At 36.3% G+C, this 20,066-nt stretch overlaps 1 protein-coding gene across 5 annotated transcripts in view; it reads right to left on the bottom strand.

Annotated features, from left to right (window-relative positions):
• TATDN1 (TatD DNase domain containing 1) overlaps positions 1–20,066 on the bottom strand; it is a 57,154-nt gene that overhangs the window by 27,674 nt on the left and 9,414 nt on the right. For 3 of the 5 annotated variants that reach the window (XR_005057315.2, XM_073230090.1, XM_017652449.3), the window contains exons 2-9: positions 18,726–18,791; positions 16,761–16,810; positions 9,651–9,714; positions 8,037–8,180; positions 7,897–7,939; positions 2,462–2,547; positions 2,327–2,367; positions 337–413 (exon numbers count right to left, since the gene is read on the bottom strand). Coding sequence is in view for 4 of the 5 variants with exons in the window: in XM_073230090.1 (XP_073086191.1) it covers positions 337–413; positions 2,327–2,367; positions 2,462–2,547; positions 7,897–7,939; positions 8,037–8,180; positions 9,651–9,714; positions 16,761–16,810; positions 18,726–18,791 (571 nt within the window). In the remaining variant the exon portion in view is untranslated. Of the gene's footprint in view, positions 1–336; positions 414–2,326; positions 2,368–2,461; positions 2,548–3,004; positions 3,122–7,896; positions 7,940–8,036; positions 8,181–9,650; positions 9,715–16,760; positions 16,811–18,725; positions 18,792–20,066 lie in introns of those variants that run through there. The other 2 variants (XM_073230091.1, XM_017652450.2) reach the window with 2 other exon arrangements.

Raw genomic sequence — 20,066 nt, 5'->3', positions numbered from 1 at the left:
TGAACATGTATGTTTTAAAGGAATAAAATGACCTGGTAACAAACTACATTGCTAGAGAAAGCTAGTTGCTGAGCTTGACACAAAATTGTTTCCCATTATTGGAATACAGGGTAGTAGTTTATAACTTCAACCTTGAATTTGTAATAGCAGTGTACTGTTTAATCTCTTACATAATTGCTGAAATGTGCAGGCCAATAACAATGCAAAATGCACGCTAACTTTAATAAAAATAAATTTAAGTTTAAATCTTTATCGGCAATTCACTGTAAAACACTTGAAGGCATCTGCTTAATATAAAAGTTAAAGAACAAACAAACAAACGACTTTAGAACGTACCAACCATTAAATCCCAGGTACAGATCCAAATCAATCAAAGCAGCTGCTGCTTCCTTGGTACCATCAAATGAATGTACCTAGGGATACATCGGTATAATTTTATTACTACAATGATTATTTTCTTTAAAATTCTAAGTAACATTAATAAGACCTTCTAGGATTTTCTGGACCACAGGGTTTCAAATGTCATGGCCCCTAGAATTTTTATTTTCAAATCAAACTCACAAGTATAACCTATCTTCATCTCCAAAGGCATGAGGCAAGAAGGGGCTGCCTAGGATTTCTCTCTGTGGCTGTGTGGATGTCTCTACGCCAGCATTACTGCTGTACCTCCAGGAAAGGGGTCTGGAGTCAGGAGCCATATTCGTGGGCAAAAGCATGAGAAAAAGTGAGAAATGTTAAAACCTATTTAAAAAATATTTTTAAATGTTTAATTTTTCCATTAAAGGAGACTTTTTCCATAAGAGAAATGATCTGGGACCTGTTTTAAGAGGCTCTATGAAAGATAACATCATGAAAATAGGTAAATAATTATATAGTCAATAATATCAGCTCAGCATGCAAACAAGAATGAAGTGGTGTTTTTCCCCTTCAAAGAAAGATACAGGGGTTAAAGCAGTCTGTCACACTTTGGATGTATTCATGTAATCTAAAAAGTAAGTAACAACACTCCTTTAAACACACTTAACAAGTGATGTCACATTAATACAGTGCCCAAAGTCTGATTACACACTATGGATACCCTGTGCCTCAAAAAAAAAGAAAACTGTGTTACAGTTACCCGAAAGGAGTTTATTCTTCCTCTCAGCGTTTGTAGCTGACTAAAAAGCACAGCCTTCATTAATATCAAAATAATTTAAAATATGACTCTTCACAATCATCTCAAAATTATTTGGCAATCCTTTTTTTTTTAAAATAAAAGTCAAACATTTAGGTTGGATTTGTTGCTGCCATTAATTTTTAAGAATGATTATAAAATCATCCAAGTAAATTCTTATTTAGAAATGAACTGAGAGGTAGAGGCTAAAGGTCTTAAGTGCCACCAGTAATCTCAGGGCATTAAGGAAATATTCTCTTGATTCCCAAGTACAGTCCCTAGAAGTATAGATCACAGGGATAAATATATACACAGTAATATTAACATCATACAGAAGGCATACATATCACTAGTAGTACGAAACATGAAGCACGGGCTAAAAACTTGATGGAAAACCTATGAAACTATCAAAGCCACCACACAATGTGAGTATACAATAAGGGCTCTGCCATTTCCTTTTTCCTTAGTTAGCTTAGTATAAATGTCATTTTACATACCCGGGTAACTTTTTTGCTAGAGACCAGTGAGTAACTCCTAAAATTATGTGAAAATGTATACATCTGAGATTTTTTCTGAGACAGACTTTCAAAGGCAGCCGTTATTCAAAAAAGATTAAAAATCACTGCTATGAATACCTAAGCTAAGTGGTGGGCAGACAGTTTTTATGAGAATTGTCTCAAGACTAATAGTGAGTGAAATGACCACATAATCATGTTAAGAGTAGATCAGAGTGATAATAGTAAATGAACACAACTGACAAGAAATTAAGATGGCAAACCTGAAATTAATGTTAAAATATTTAAAAATATTAAGATATTATTTTGCACAAAATTGAAGTTGAAGAACATTAAATAATAGCTGATGGAAGAGGCAGAGAAAAAGGATGTTACCCACACTGTTAAAAAGTGTATAAGTAAATTCACGGGGTTTTCTTATGAAAAGAATTCTGTACTCATTCTTGCACTTTAAACAAAGTAACAGTAATTAAATCAGTATGATTTATTTGTGCCACATCTAGCCTACAGATTCAACAGTAAATTTATATGTCCTTCAAATAAGAAAGAAGAACCTTAATAACTTTATTGCTGATATCTGGATTACTTCAGAGGCCAACCTTAACAACCAAGACACTTTTGAGCGTCTAGTATTAAAAACAACTCTTTTTATACTTACTACTCCACCTACACACCGATCTCTGTTTCTTTTCATTATGTCTGTGAATTAAAATCAGAAACAACTTTCAGCAAATAGCTTATCTGATTTCTGTAAAATTCTTAAATTATAAATGAGATTTTAGCTTTAACTCACCCAAAAATGCATCATGCGAGTTCCGACAGTGAAGAAACATTGGTAATTTTGTTTGTTCTGACAGTTCAAACTGTTTTTCAAAATATCTGCATAATGCAAAATTTCCTTGTTGAAAATTTTATTTTAGCATGAGAAAAATAGTTATGTCATATTTTTTCTTTTTTTTTTTTAGCTAAGGGACTTTTATTCTCTAGAAATTATAGATCAGAAACTGAAGTTAGACATTTAAAACACATTAGGCTTAGTGAAAAACTTTTATAACACACAACTTCCTGAAAAGAGGTATTTCATTTTCTAGAGTTACAAAATTATTTTCAGAAATGTTTGCCGGTTTTTGCATTATACCTGCCAGGTTAATTAGCACTTTACTATTGATTGCTGGAAGCAAAGAGCTATAATGTTTAAGTTTACAGTGACGGGGCTGGGCTGTTCCACCAAACAAGCATTTTGGCCAAATCCCAGTAAATGAAGTAGACACCCCCCCATCACCTGTGGGTTCCCTTCCCTGCATCATGTGTTGGTGGTGGAAAATATACCACCTACCCTGAGCCCCCACAGCTGGCTGAGTAGCATCAGTGGGAATCAAATCACTCCTGTGAGAAGCCAGGAAATGTTTCATACTCGGTGTTCTACGTGCTGTTATACAAGAAAGTACTGCCACTGAACAAAAAGAAAGATTCCCTTTAAAACAACCTGTAAGGATTTGTTAAATAGCACAAAAACTAAAATACTCTATTTTTTAGAAAAACAAAATTACATGATAAAATGGCAGCCCTGAATATTTCAGACTACTTTACAAAAAGGTTTTTCAAGTGCCACAAACCACTGTTTTATTTGATCCTCAAAACAACCCAAGGATAGGAGTAGTGTCAGAGTGGGGCAGGACTTTTCCCAAGAGGACAACACAATGTGGCAAAGTTGGACCAGAACTTCAGTGGTTCTAATTCTGAGTCTCAGCCAAAACAATAAAAAGTTGTGGCATTTCAAAGAAGCCTCCCCTTCCTTCCAGAGTACAATGACAGTATCCAGATACAATGGGGGGTGGGGGGCAGCGGGGGCATTCTGTATGTTTTCCATTTCAGCCCAGTGCTCCCTCTTGTTCTTGTCCTAATGGCCATGTAGTTTAAGTAAAACCAGGAATTACAGCCAATAGGCTTCTTATTTTCCTAAAAGGTTTACCTCTTCTAGGCCCCTTAATTTTGGGGGACAATTTCTCTCTGTTTAACTTGTCTCTTTGAAGTGCAGGACAACTGTTTTCCTGGAATACCCCTTGTACTCATGAAAATGCTAAATTTTAAAATTAGATACAGAAATGTACTGTGTAAGGAAACAGTCTTCTTAAAGTTAGTAGTCTATGTCTTCATTACCCAATGTTAAGATTTTTGAATCAACCTTTTCAGATTCTGCTTGGCTAGAACAAGCAGAAATATTTTTAGTTAACAAAGTGCTGAAATTTCAGTGTAGGAAATATAAACAAAGCCTTGGAAGAAAATAAGATGTTAATAATTACTTCTAATCACTGTTTCCATTAACCTCTAAAGTAATTTAATGTCAACAATTAAGTGTGCTCTGGGAGTTAGCAAACTTGATCTACACTGATCATTTTTCTCACACACAAGTCTATGTACAAAGCCATACAACCAAACCACAGATTTATGGAACCTAATGATCAGCCTGGAAATAAGCCTTTCTATCACAGAGCAAAGTACAATTTCTGAAAATAAGGGATGCCTGCCTAAGCAATGTGCCTACAGAATTTTGCATAATTTGAGAAAAGAAAAAGATCCATGTGGTCAAGCTAGCTACATATCCATAAGGAAGAAACCATGTGGAAAAAGTATTCCTGATGATATAAATTAAGGATAACTGGTACTTAACATCAAGTGACAATATATTGTCTTTAAAGAAAAAACAAAATAAACCCCCCACGGTAATTAATAATAAGAATATAAGTTAAAGGGCAGGAACTGGCATCTCTTAACAGACTACTCTTATGATTTTATTTTTAGTTCACAAATGAAAATCATTCTTTACTTGAGTTAGATTTGCTCATTTTAGTGAAACTACAATTTGCTTCTGATTGCATTTCTGCTTCTTACATTTTAGGGTCAACAATAACTAAGGACAAGGGCTTGAGAAGTTCAACTTATTAACTATATCAGAGGCAAACCAAAACAGCCAATGCATACACCAGCACACTTTAGCCTGTGGTGGTAATCCTCTTCTAAACAGGCTGAGGGCAAGGGTAGCCTCACTCTCTCATCTCTGAGGTCACCTAGGTCCAAAAATGATCATTTTGACATCTTGTCTGATGTCTGATTTTTTTAAAGACCTGTACAGTATTAACATTATAAAGTCCCAAGAAAAATGCCCAAAGGAAATTTCCTGCTCAAGTGAACAGAACTCTAACTTGTAACAGGGAAAGGAGTATGTACAGGGCAGAGAAACTGAAAATACAAGGACCTTTCCATCTTACTTTGCTTTTCTTTTGGCTCTTTAAAATCAACTTTTCAAAAACTCCAAACAGAAACTATGGCTAATATTTTCCTTTAGGATGGCAATATTTCTAGTAATAATACAATAGTCACAATTTATTGAGCACCTAACTCTGAGCACAGCACTCTGGGCTTCACATACCAAATGTTAAGGAAGGTAGGCAGTTCCATCCCCATTTTAAAGATGAGGGATTTCAAAGGAATATACAGCCACCACACAGCAGTTACGATTCAAACACAGAACTGTTGATCTCAAAGATCTTACTTTTAACACTGTTATATACTGCCTTACTTACCATTATTTTCCAGACACTATGTCTACAGCACATTAATTTTTTTTCTCTGGTCTCCTAGTCCATTACACTAATTTGCTTTCTATTTTTCTCTTCTCGTACACCTTTTTCCTGACTCATTTTTACTTAAAAAAAAAACAAACAGTAGATCATACATTAACTGTTTCTGATGGTATAAAAGCATAAGTGAAAATCTAAATTCTTCCAAGAACAGACCCAATGGGAAAAGCTGAATTACAAGCTTTTTATCTATGGTGCTCTACAGGAATCAACAAGATCCTTAACTCCTTATTAAAAATTCAACATTTACTGAGTACCTACCATGTGCTAAGAGTACTGTGGCTGCTGCTATGGGACTATGAAACAAGTAAGGCGTGGTATGTGCCTTTCAAGAACTCAGACATGCTAGTTTGTTGTGGGAGGGGGAAGGGGTAACAAACATACTTTCAGAACACGTGAGAAAGGGTGAAACAAATAAAGTGCTGTGGCAGAGAACAAGGACTGCATGCTGTGAGGACATGCTGGGGAAGGGGAGGGAGCCAATGTATAAGGCATGAGTGTGCACTTCTTTAACAACAATCCAAATGTAATTACTACTGGTGTGTCATTTTCTAAGTCATTTGATGTTTTATACTTCTTAAAAATCTCAAACTGAACTGCCTACCTTTTTAGAATTTCTACCTTCAGTTTGTTCTTAGTTTCGCCTCTCTGGAAGAGGCCCAGCACAGCCTTCCCTAACTCCCCAAAAAGTCAGTCCTTCCCTGTGCTGTCCACACACCTTTTTGATAGCATTTTCCAAACCATTTTAATTATTTATGCCCTCTTTTGTCTATAAAAGTCATGAGAAACATTTTATTCTTCTTTGCATCATACTGAGAAGGGGGTTGGTAACCATTTACTGAATGAATGGAGTTCAAACTCTCTAGTACAGATTAACACCTGGACATTTGGCATGTGTGTTAAACCATAAGCCATACCTGCTATGCTTATTGTTTAATGTTCTGATTTTAAAACAATGGTGAAGTATCCCCAGAGCAGTAAAACAGAACTGATACTATCAATTTCATTTAACGCCAAAAAATCGAGTTTGAAGTATTCAGGTTACATTTTACATTGTTTTAACTCATTCTCAAAGAAGAGTCATATGGACAAGAAGCCTTGGGGGCCTCTGCCTTTGCGCTTGACTGTCACACCACACAGTCTGTTGGCTTCAGAAGGTTCATCTTGAATGAAAACAGGCACTAAAGTGGAGGAATTATGATCTGTAGCCTTAACCTAAGAAACTATTACAGACAACTGCTTTTCTATTTCAATATGAATACATGAACTTTAAAGGTTAAATGACCTGACCTATATGACATTCAAGAGAGGTGCAGAGATTTAGTAATCCTGCCAATGTTGCTGAAAACTACAACATAATATGCCACTAATTGAACAGTTCTGAAAGATTATGTAAATGAGAGGACCTGAAAGAAAGAGTCCATAGAACATTACTCTAGTCTGCCCTGTGTCACTTGGTTATGGACCTTCACACTCTAGGAATTCTGGAGCTTGAGGTCTAGGGTGTGGCAGACTCATTATAATGTCAATCTGCTCCTCACTTATAAGCATTTTCAACTGGACTGGACATACTTGGATTTCATGTGTGGTAGAGCAGGGGAAGGATGTAGAGGAAGTACACTTATGCCATGAATAATTTGAAAAACCCCTTAGGCCATCAAGGGCTTAATCAAGATCATATGCACAAATATAATTATTAAATATTTTGACAGAGCTAGACAGTTTCTTAAGAGAATTTGATTCAGACTCCTCCTTCATGTATAAGAAACTAAGCAGGATGGAGGGTTGTTGATTCTTAAATGGCTCCACAGACAGATATTATACCTTATTCATATTTTTGGATACTAAGCTCCTAGCAGTTTCTGGAACATATTACTGTATAAATATTTGCTGAATGAATGAATAACTAAATTAATCTCCTTTAGAAGTTTATTCTAATGTTTTATCTTCTTGACAATACATTGTTTTTGAAATACAACTAAATGCTCATGTCTTAAACTAAACCTATGACCTAATTTTTCTTTCCAGACTATTAACACAACCCACTGGTATAATGCCAGAAGCTCCAACTACATGGACAATGAGTTGTAGAAGTTTCCAAGGCTTGTGAGCTATGGAGTTTTCTCAGAAGCCACTACTCTCAACATGGCTTCCAAGAAACAATTTTCTCTTTTCACACTGATGATATCCAATGCTCAGCAAAAGTAAAATATGCTTTTCTAGCTCTAGTGATTGATCCTATATTCTCCAATATACCTTGTTCTTAAATCACATCCCCCACAACTGAATTTAATTCATTTAATTGGAATGGTCCATGTATAAATGCATTTATGAAATAAAACTTATCCCTTATTTCTACTGTTAAAATCAAATTAGATGGTTACTCAATTAAGGAACTATATGCTTCCATCCCTTATGAATTACATGCAAGTATGCATGGAATTTCTTTTACTTAACTTTTGGTATATAAAAGGAAAAATGAAAAACCCTGACACTTAATCCAACTACATTCTGAACTGATAAAAAGCTATTAAAAATCATTCTTTAAGATTTTACAATAATTTCTAATGTCAACAAATTTCCTTACTTGAGCTGAGTATCTCTTGAACAAAACTGTAGTCGATCAAAGTCTTTAAAGATAAAAAAGAATCAATCAGTCCTCTTGACTTACACAGAACAAATTATTTTCAAACAAAGGCACTCTAACAGGGCTAGGTTGGCACTTACCGAGTCCACATTCCCCTATTGCTACAACTTTCCCTTTATTGTTTTCAGCAAGATTTAGCAACTCTGCTAAGTAGTGATCAGGATTATTCTTTTCAAATTCACTGCATCTTGTGGGATGGCATCCAACTGTACTGAAAAATATAGCTAGCACAAAGTAATGTCATAGGATTATTTTCAAAATATCTTCTTTATACTTAATATGCAAAGATAGTGTATCAAAGAATTTCAACTGATTAACTTTTAACAATAGCCATAAACTATTTAAACTATCAAAATTACATCAGGTTAATCATATGAGAATTTTTGGAATACCTCAAAGTAGGGCATGAAAATTGCCTTAATCTATTAGTAAAAAAAAAATTAATTAAGCTCTTTCCAAAGCTTGGTATTTACTAAGCCTTGCAGAATGGAAAACAAATCAGTTTCTTGCAGAATGAAATAAAACCTAATTTTATCTTTTATACTCATGATTCATGTGACAGTTGTGTTTTCATCTATTTAATGTAACAATTAAAATGCATTCCTTTCCCTTAAAAGGGGTGATGTAAATAGGTGGAAAGGAGATCTGTTTTTCTAAGAAAAATTAAGCTCACTTATTTGGAGGCCATACTTTGATAGCTTTAATTGTATGGAACACAAATGTGAAGTCAAAAGGAGCTTCTGAGTGGCGTAAGGTACCTGCTTAAGTGGAATCTCCCTCATGCATATGTTTATATATAAAAAGAAGCCAAACTTATATAGCAGTGAGGACACAGGTACATGGAGAAGAGTGGAGGAGAGATGAAAATGGAGATCTGAGAACTGTTTAAAGCCTATCTGGAGATAAAAAGTATGGGAGAAAACATTCTTATTTCAAAAGCTTCTGTGCAGATGATTTTATTTTTATGACCTTAATCACTAAGAAAAGGTGTCAGTGGGTTCTGAAGTATGCATTTTAAAAGATTTCCAAAAAAACAGTTTTTAACAAGTATTTATTTTAAAAAATGGTGGGATGCCTAATTTTTCAGTGTCTAGTACATGAAACATGCCCCCCCAAACCCCAGAACATTAAGTAAATGAATGCCAGATAAAGGGGGTGTTTTATGTAACCAGGATTCTTTTAGGAACCAATCCCAAAACTTTATAGGTATTAAATGAATGCAAAATACATGAACATAAAGTAAGTACATGAGGGATTATACATTATCACTTGCATTCCTTCAGCCTTGCCCAGTGGTCTGCATGATAAACTTAATAAATGATCTTTCACAGCTTAAGTTAAAAAAGAGCAAATAAAAAGCAACTCATATCTTAAACATATTCTAACATACAAACAAAATTTCTATATCAGGAATAGTTGAGGTTAAATTATATACCTAGTCAACTTAATTCTCACTAACTGGAATCTTAATAATCCTTACTTAAAAACCAGTAAAATGAGGATTTATCAAGCATCTGATATACCAATGGGCACTTTGAATTTCTTCATCTTGATCATGTCCCACTGCAATCAGTCTATTTTCCTGTCTTTTCTACAGTCACGATCCATTGGATTGTACCTGAGGTAGTTCTCAGAAAGACTTCTTCAAAATAATTTAATTCATATATTTTTTTGTAAAAGTAATATGGGGATACCATTTGTTTGTGCCAAATGCAGTGCCTCTTTACTGTCTTGTAGATTTCCACCTGTAATTATAAACTGAAACAGAAAGAAATAAATAAGCCCTATTTAGCAGGAGTATCAACAACAGTTTCCTAAACATGCCTTTCTGTTTTTTCCAGAATGCTTTTCTGACTGTCCCCGAGCTACCCTTCCGTTAAAATTCAGCTGAAAGATTACCTCCTAAGAAGAGTGGTCTTTGACTACCCCCCCTCTCCACACCCATGTGTACATGCACACATATAAAACACAGAACTCATCACTCCTTCCTATTAAAATGTACTCACGTTTGTCTTTCCTACTAGGCCATGTGTTCTCTGAGGACAGAGATCATGTTATGAAACACTGAATAACTAAAGACCTCTGGATTTAGAATTCTGTTCATCTAAATTAGAGATTCAATAGCACTGATTAATTCAACAGTTCTCCAAGTGTGGTCTGGGAACCACCAGGGGATATGTAAGGTCAAAACTATTTTCAAAATACCACTAAGATGCTATTTGCCTTTTTCACTTTCACTCTGTCAGGAACACATGATGAGGTATTCCAGAGGCTACAGGATGTATGACAGACTACTGAAATAGATATGAAAATTCAACTGTCATCTATTAAGCCAGACATAAGAGATGTAAAACAATATAGAACCAGTGGATCAGATTAAAGATGGTGGAATAGGAAGGCAAGAAAGAGGAAAATACAGCAAATGCAACTAGACCTGAAAACGACCTGAAGACTGCAGAACAGACCCCTACACCTGAGGAAGAAGAGAGGACCACACAGAAAAGGGTGAAGCAGCAAAGCTGAGATCGAGCAGGACCCAAGCCCTCCCCCACAGCAGCCTACAGGTGGAAGAAAGAGGAATGGAGCAGGAGTAGGTAGGTGCTCAGGAGAGCTGCACACCTCGCCCTGGAGATCTGCTCTAGGAGTACAAGCCCACATTACATTGGGTCCTGGTGACTGTTGGGGCTGGACACCAGGGGCAGGTGGAACACTCTGGGAGGCTGAGACTCCAGCCAGTGTGGAGGGAAGGCATGCTCCACCAGTCCTGAGACCCAAATCAGAGGTGGCAGTTTGAAAGACTTGACAGCGGGAGGGGTACCAGAGATGACAAGGGTTGGACAGAACTCTCTCCTCAGGGGAAGGTGGAGGATACCTCCCCAGTCCTTCCTTGGCCCAACAGATCGGGAACTCTCAGGAGCTCCAGATGCTCCATCCCTCTTGCTGGTAACGCAGCCCCAAGGCACCTCCCTGCATGTTGCCAGGAACCAACCCATTTGGCCCAGCAGCAGCATCGACTTTGCTGCCTGACAGGCAGAGGGGGACTCTCCCAGCTTGCTTGGCTCCATTTCAGCCCAACCAGGGAGGTGCCTGCAGGAGCCAGCCCCAAAAGCTTCCTTCCTCCCTGCTGCTGTCCAAACCTGGTGCTGTGTGTCCAGCTGGGCCACATCGGTCCGCTGTTGTTATATAGGAATGCTGATAACTAGAGTAATCAGCAATTTAAGATAGACTATTATATAGCAAAAAAGCCATCCTTGAACCTTTGGTAACCACAAAACTAAAGCCTACAATACATGCACAAAAAAATAGTAATAAATTTTAAAGAGAGAAATCCAATTATAACACTAAAGAAAACCATCAATAATGAGAAGAATGTAAGAGGAGGAAGACGAAAGAAACAAAGAGGAGATATAAAAAATAGCAGAAAACAATTACTAAAATGGCAATAAGTACATATCTATCAATAATTACCTGAAATGTAAATGGACTGAATGCACCAATCAAAAGACACAGAGTGGCAGAATGGATAAGGAAACAAGACCCTATATGCTGCCTACAAGAGACTCATTTCAGACCCAAAGACATACACAGACTAAAAGTGAAGGGATGTAAAAAGATATTACATGCAAATAAAAGGGAGAAAAAAGAAGGAGTAGCAGTACTTATATAAGACAAAACTGATTTCAAAACAAAGAAAGTAACAACAGACAAAGAAGGACGTTACATAATGATAAAGGGGTCAGTCCAACAAGAGGATATAACCATTATAAATACCTATGCACTCAGCACAGGAGCACCTATATATGTAAAACAAATACTAACAGAATTAAAGGAGGAAACAGATTGCAACACATTCATTTTAGGAGACTTTAACACACCACTCACATCAACAGATAGGTCAACCAGACAGAAAATAAGGAAACAGAGGCACTGAACAATACATTAGATCAAACGGACTTAACAGATATCTGCAGAACACTCCAGCCAAAAGCAGCAGGATACACATTTTTCTCAAGTGTACACGGAATATTCTCCAGAACAGATCACATACTAGACCACAAGAAGAGCCTCAAAAATTTAAAAAGATTGAAATTGTATCAAGACGGCAATGGTATGAAACTAGAAATAAAGCACACAAAGAAAACAAAAAGACTAACAAACTCATGGAAGCTAAACAACATGCTTTTAAACAATCAATGGATCAATGAACAAATTAAAACAGAAACCAAGCAATACAGGGAGACAAATGAAAACAAAAACACAACAGCCCCAAATCTGTGGAGGTGACAAAGGCAGTTCTAGGAGTAAAGTACATAGCAATACAGGCTTACCCCAAGAAACAAGAACAATCCCAAATAAACAGTCTAAAATCACAATTAAAGAGACTAGAAAAAGAAGAACAAATGAAAACCAAAGTCGGTAGAAGGAGGGACATAATAAAGATCAGAGCAGAAATAAATAAAATAGAGAAGAATAAAACAATAGAAAAAAAATGAATGAAACCAAGAGTTGGTTCCTTGAGAAAATAAACAAAATAGATAAATCCTTAGCCAGACTTACCAAGAAAAAAAGAGTATGTTATGTACACACATAAACAGAATCAGAAACAAAGAAGAAATAATCACAATGGATACCATAGAAATTAAAAAATTACAAGAGAATACTATGCAAAATTATATGTCAATAAATTGGACACCTTAGAAGACATGGACAACTTCCTAGAAAAATACAACCTTCCAAGACTGACCCAAGGAAGAAAGAGAAAATCTGACCAAGGAAGAAAGAGAAAATCTGAACACACCAATTACAAACAATGAAATCAAATTGGTAATTTAAAAAAACCCAAAAACAAAACTCCACATCCAGATAGCTTCACAGCCAAATTCTACCAAACATTTAAAGAAGAGCAAGTACCCATCCTTCTTAAAGCATTCCAAAAAGTAGAAGAGGACAGAATACTTCCAAACTCATTCTATGAGGCCAGCATCACTCTAATACCAAACCAGACAAAAACACCACAAAAAATGAAAATTACAGACCAATATCCCTGATGAACATAGATGCAAAAATCCTCAACAAAATATTACCAAACCAAATTTAAAAAACACATCAAAAAGATCATCATGACCAAGTGGGATTTATTTCAGGGATGCAAGGACTTACAATATTCAATAATCCATCAATATCATACACCACATCAACAAAAAGAAGGACAAAAACCACATGATCATCTCCATAGATGCTGAAAAAGCATTTGACAAAAGTCAACATCCATTCATGATAAAAACTCCCAACAAAATGAGCATAGAGAACAAATACCTCAACATAATAAAGGCTATATACCACAAACCCATAGCTAACATCATACTTAACAGCAAGAAGCTGAAAGCTTTTCCTCTAAGATCAGGAACAAGACAAGGATTAAGGATGCTCACTCTCACCACTTTATTCAACATAGTACTGGAGCTCCTAGCCACAGCAATCAGACAACACAAATAAATAATAGGAATCCAAATTGGTAAGGAAGAAGTTAAAAATCTTTTTGCAGATGATGTGATATTATACATAGAAACTCTAAAGAATCCACCAAAAAACTACTAGAACTAATATCTGAATTCAGCAAAATTGCAGGTTACAAAATCTGTTGCATTCCTATATACTAACGATGAACCAGCAGAAAGAAAAATCAGGAAAACAACTCCATTTACAATTTCATCAGGAAGAATAAAATACCTAGGAATAAACCTAACAAAGGAGATGAAAGACCCATACTCTGAAAACTACAAGACACTCCTGAGAGAAATTAAAGATACTAATAAATGGGAAATCTATCCTATGCTCACAGATAGAAGAATTAATACTGTTAAAATGGCCATCCTGCCCAATGTAATCCCTATCAAAATACCAACAGCATTCTTCAATGAACTAGAACAAATAGTCCTAAAATTCATACGGAACCACAAAAGACCCTGAATAGCCAAAGCAATCGTGAGAAAGAAGAACAAAGCTGAGGGGATTATGCTCCCTGACTTCAAGCTCTACTACAAAGCCACAATAATCAAAACAATTTGGTACTGGCACAAGAACAGACCCATAGATCAATGGAATAGAATAGAGCACTCAGATATAAATCCATGCATCTATGGTCAATTAATATATATGAAAAAGGAGCCATGAATATACAATGGAGAAAAGACAGTGTGGGTAAAACTGCAACATTTCCAGAATCTCTTGCCTGGCTTTAGTCCATCAAACTATAAAGCTTCTGTACAGCAAAGGACACCATTAGCAGAAAAAAAAGGCATCCTACCATATGAGAGAATATATTCATAAATGACTCATCTGATAAGAGGTTAACATCCAAAATATATAAAGAACTCACATGCCTCAACACCCAAAATCAACCTGATAAAAAAAAGGGCAGAAGACCTGAACAGACATTTCTCCAAAGAAGAAATACAAATAGCCAACAGGCACATGAGAAGATGCTCCACATCACTAATCATCAGGGAAATGCAAATTAAAACCACAACAAGAGACCAGTCAGAATGGCTACTATTCAAAAGACAAGAAATAACAGATGCTGGCTAGGGTGCGGAAAAACTGGAACCCTTCTACACTGCTGGTGGGACTGCAAATTGGTGCAACCTCTGTGGAAAGCAATATGGAGGTTCTTCAAAAAATGAAAAATAGAAATACCATTTGACCCACTAATTCCACTCCTAGGAATTTACTAGAAGAAAACAAAATCCCTGAAAAGACATATGCACCCCTATGTTTATCGCCACATTGTTTGCAGTAGCCAAGATATGGAAGCAACCTAAGTGTCCGTCAATAGATGACTGGATAAAGAAGATGTGGTATATATACACAATGGAATATTATTCAGCCACAAAAAGAAAAGAAATCCTGCTATTTGCAACAAAGTAGATGGATCTAGAGGGTATTATGCTCAATGAAATAAGCCAGGCGGAGAAACATAAATACCATATGGTTTCACTTATTTGTGGAATATAAAAACAAAGCAAAACAGAAGGAAAGAAACAGCATTAGACTCAAAGACACTGAGAAGTGACTAGTGGTTACCAATGGGAAGGGGAGTGGGCAGCGGTGGGGGGATGGACTGTTGGAACCATTGTGATGTACATTTGATTAAAAGAACAAACAATTCCACTCATGTCACCATTTTCTTTGTTTGGAAAATACATATTTTTCATAAAAATATGCTATTTATGTTATATATGGCTTACTATTTTTTTTTTATTTTGGTATCATTAATCTACAGTTACAGAAAGAACATTATGTTTACTAGGTTCCCCCCTTCACCAAGTCCTCCCCACATACCCCTTCACAGTCACTGTCCATCTGGGTAGTAAGATGCTGTAAAATCACTACTTGTCTTCTCTGTGTTGCGCTATATGGCTTACTATTAATAAATTATTAAAAAAATTTTCTCATCCTCAATACTGTTGAAGAATGTGAAGGGAAGGGGTTCTGACACCAAAAGTTTGAGAATCACTGGGTTAAGGTATTCCCTGCAAGGAAATTCATGGCTATTGGCAAAGCAGAATACTTTTTCCAAGACAGCCAGAGTCCACTAACAGTTAGAAAAATGATAATGACGAGATTGGGTTGGCAGCTTCCACCATAAGCATGATACAATAAAGGTTTACTTTATGCCAGGTACAATACCCAAGGCTTTACATTCCATATTTTATTTTAACTCTCACAGCAACTCTACTAATTAGGTGCTATTACCATTCTCATTTTAGAGATGAGAAAACTAAAGTCTAGAGTGATGAAGCACCCAAGGTTACAAATGTCTAAAGAATGAAGCTGGGGCTGGAATCCAGGTTTGTGATGCCAAAATTGTGCTTTTAATCCCTACACTATAACTGCAAGGTATTGAATTAAATTTCAATTTGGAATTATGTCTAAGAAAATTTCATTTCAGTTCCGTCATTCCTAAATTCATGTCTGCACTTGTGTGTTTACAAATGTTAGGATTACACTACTCATGGCTGACAGACATTTAGGAGCTTGGAATTTCAGAATTTGCAGAAAAGCAACTTTATGAAGTGAATTACCAAGCATAGAATGACCATGTAATAAGAAAATTTTGCTGTAGCTTTTATTATTCACAAATTGTAAGGATAACTGATAAAATTTTAGAGTTGGCAACTGCAGACCTTGCTTCATCAGCAGTGTCACTTTTTAGAAGTGAGGTTATTCAACCTAGAAGAAGTAGCTACCAAGTGTCCTGACACTGTGTGCATGTGTAGGCTAGCTTACTATTTTAAAAAACATTAATTAAAAATAAATATCTATTCAAAGAATTTGACATTGAGCTTATACTTAGTGGTTTAGAACTCTCTAAAAAGTAGTAGGACTTTTCCTGATAATTAAACTATTACTGTAAAAATTAAAGTGCCCTTAAACTTGGTGACAGATACATGTCTTTTTAGTAATTGCTTAATTCTAACAAATGCTAAATTAACATTATAAAATTTTTAAAAAGTGGCCTCTTCAGAAGCTTTGGTAATTTAGATAGGTTTAAAAAACTTTTTTTTAAAGGGACTGCTACTTGTTGTATTTCTGATCACATGGAAAAACTACCCATGAGGTTTATGTCAGTTAAATTACTGTGAATAGAATATTTTAATATTTTATTTCAGTAACTTACTAATATTACATGTTGACAATACATGTCACAAATGCCAAATGTGGTATTAGCTCTGTTCTGCAGTGTGTTAGCCAAAATTTGGTTTAAAAAAAAAATCTCAAAAGTAACAAGAACAAAATGTTACCTTTTTAACACCAATCTGGACAGCTCTCTCTATTACATCCTGTAAATCATCTGTAAAAAATGAAGCTCACATTAAGAAAACCTGGTTAAAAAATTCAATGAGCTATAATTTAATTATCTCAGTAATACTTTTTTTAAAAAAGAGGGACACAGAAAGAAGCATGCTTGCTAAATCAGTCAAATCAATACCTTTGATGAGTACTATAAAAACACAACTAGTGATAACCTTAAAAAAAAAAAGAAGAAACCCACATAAGGCAACCTAGATGAAGAGTTACCCACTTAATTGTATTTTTATTCTGTTGATCAAAAACTATTTTACTGACAAAAATCGGGAGGTTCAAACTGAAGATGAATTTGTTCACTACAATTTAGGCACTTGCCTTCAATTTGAAACTTTGTTATTATATTTTTAAAAAGTAAAACTAGGCTTTTGGAGTACATCTGCAATGCCTCACAAGCCATGATACAACAGCTCTTTGTAAATTTCAGTTAATGCTATATATTTATAATTACCATCCCCATTAAGAAGGGATAATTTTTTATTTCCCCTGACAGTTGTTTTTTGCTTTTTCCCAAAATTCACTGTTAAGTAACAAACATTTCTGAGGAGATAAATAGTAATTACTAAGCTTGAGAGGCCTCAGTATTTACCTTTTTTAAAAAAATGGACATCAAAATTAAACAAGTATATCCTAAAAATGCATTTAGTAATATCATATTTAAGTATCACAGTAAATATGGTTAGAATTCAATTACTTTTACTTCTAGAGTAGCAATAAAATTACTTTTAGACAATATCAACTTAGTGAAATTATAATTAGTAGGGCAACCAGTTTTGCTAAATATTATAACCTATAGTATTGATCAGAGTAAAACTTCATAAGCACACATATACAACCATATATGTACAGTCACAAAGCATGAAACCTATTAAGTGTTACAAAAGCAACAGAAGCAGAATGTAACTTAATCAATAGTCTACAATACTCAAGTAATATCTCTTAAGCATAAAACATAAAAACCTCATCTAAACTTCTAATGAAGTAGAAAAGGTAAGTTTTGAGGTAAGGCTTATGAAAGCTAACATTTACCTTTCTTGGATATCAAGTGACATCTAACAGTCCCTAAATTCAGAGAAGCTTTTGCATAGTATCACCTAGAAGCATAATAAGATTAGCTTCTGACTTAGATTGTCGAAATGTGCACTCCACAACATCCAAAACTAAACTTTCCTGTTGTTATTTACATAACAAGTAGTTAATTTTATGAGGCAATATTTTATGAGGCAATAATATACAAGATTACAGAAATTCTGCTTTCAAAAACCTGTCACCATCATTTCCTGTTTAGTCATCTCAGCTGACAAAATATGCCTTTTAAGTGAACTTGGTGAGATAAATATAAGCCATTTTGCTTTTAGCTAAGCTTTGCGTCAGTCTCTGAGGTTCCATTCCCACATCCATTGCAGGACTCTAAGATCCAGTAGGACTTAGATGCAAAGGGGGAAAGGCAGGACACCAAAGGTGGCCAGCAGTGCACCTCCTCCTCAATCTCATTACCACTCTATCACACAGCTGAAAATGTTTCCGAAAAACTAGATATTACACTGATGTTCAACTGTGATTTTTGAATCATGTGCCCTACTTTTCAACTATTTAAAAGACTAACTAAACAATCGACTATTGTTTGACTTTTATGCATATGGTTATTTAATCTATATTCAAAACTTCACATAAGGGCTTGAAAAGTTTGTTATAACAGGTACTTTATAAATGCTTAAGATCATTGCTTACCAATATAGTTGATACGTGCTTCACTTTGTTTATACTTATACCCAAGAAGGATAAAGGCCTTTAATATTTCAATTATAAATGTGAATTATGATTTTCATGATCTCCTTGAGGCAGAAATTTGTCTTCACAGAGAAACTATTTACTTCATTTAATAAAAGAAACATTTTTACCTTGATGCTTTTGAACCCCTCTATAAACTCCTCTGAACATAGGATCTGTTAAGTTGATACCAATATCTATGGAAAGCAAAAGTAAAATAAATGATCAGTAAGACCTTGTGGGTAAAATTGCAAAATTTCTAGAATCTCTCGCCTGGCTTTAGTATATCTCCATATCAATAGATGTTTCAAAGGGGTGGAGAGAAGTAGTCATCTACATATCAATAGGTAATTACAAGGGCCAGCAAGGGACTGGAGAGGTAAGATGGAGTTTTTTATTCTGCTGGAGAAGCCCAGTTGAAAGGGATGCGTGACAACTGCTTCTAAGCAATAATAAACGGGTTTCTTAAGCTTTATTTCTCTCTTTGATTTCGGTTTCAAAGGTATTTTGCCCCAGGATTTCCCCTCCCTGGAGTTACATCTGGCAGTAGTCAGCAGGACCTCTGAACCGGAAATCTGTCTACATGTGTGCAAAATTTGGGCGGGCTGCCCCAGAGATGGTGGGAAGATGCATGGAACCCCCCTGTGGATAGCGGGGAGGTCCCAGGGCTGCAGCAGTAGAGGATGCAGCTTTACCCAGGAAGCCCCTACCTCTGTGGCTTCCAATTGAGGAGCCCCTAGTGGGAAATTGGTCTGGATAAATTACCTCCGAGAGGGGTGGGGCCTTCCCCACAATTGGGGAAGGGTGGAGACACTGGAAGCTGTGGAATTAGCCCTCCGTGAGGCAGAAGACTGCTTAGAGGCCCTGAGTGGCCATGTAGCAGCTGGCATTGTAGGATATTTCTTTGTCAAGACAGTGGAAAGGGTCATCAAGGAGACAGACAGACGTTGGCATCGCTTGGAAGAGCTGGGCGATGTCTTATGGGATGCCCTTAAGGAAGACAAAGTTCTTGAGAAGATGGGTCGCGCTCCTGGAAGATTCCTTAGCAGAAGTGAGGGGGGAGACAGCAGGAGAAGCCGCGTTGCAGGAGGCCATGGGGGAGGGGGAGGAAAGAGTGGTGCCTTCAGCCCCGGGGATGGAAGAGGATGGCAGGAGAGGTGGGGGGGTGGGTGAGGATGCAGGGGCCAGGGGCCAATCTGCTGCTGAGGCCACCACCTGAGGTACCAGCCCCACCTGGCAGTAATTAAAAAAATAAAAACAAAACCGCAGGCTCCTCAGGAGAGGAGCCGCCCTCTCCCCAGGTTGTGGAGCACTCCATGCTCCATCCCTATACTCAGGATGAGCGGGTGGACATGAGCATCCGGTATAGGCAGAAGCCACTGGAATCTCTGCCTACAGGGCTTTAGGTCTTTGGGATATGGGGGTGGAAAACATTGTTATTGTTATGTTGGGTCCTGAAATGAGTAGACTGG

The sequence above is a fragment of the Manis javanica genome, chromosome 2, assembly GCF_040802235.1.
Source record: "Manis javanica isolate MJ-LG chromosome 2, MJ_LKY, whole genome shotgun sequence".
NCBI classification, from domain to species: domain Eukaryota; kingdom Metazoa; phylum Chordata; class Mammalia; order Pholidota; family Manidae; genus Manis; species Manis javanica.
The sequence above is the reverse complement of the archived record's forward strand: the minus strand, read 5'-3'. Positions and strand labels throughout refer to the sequence as shown.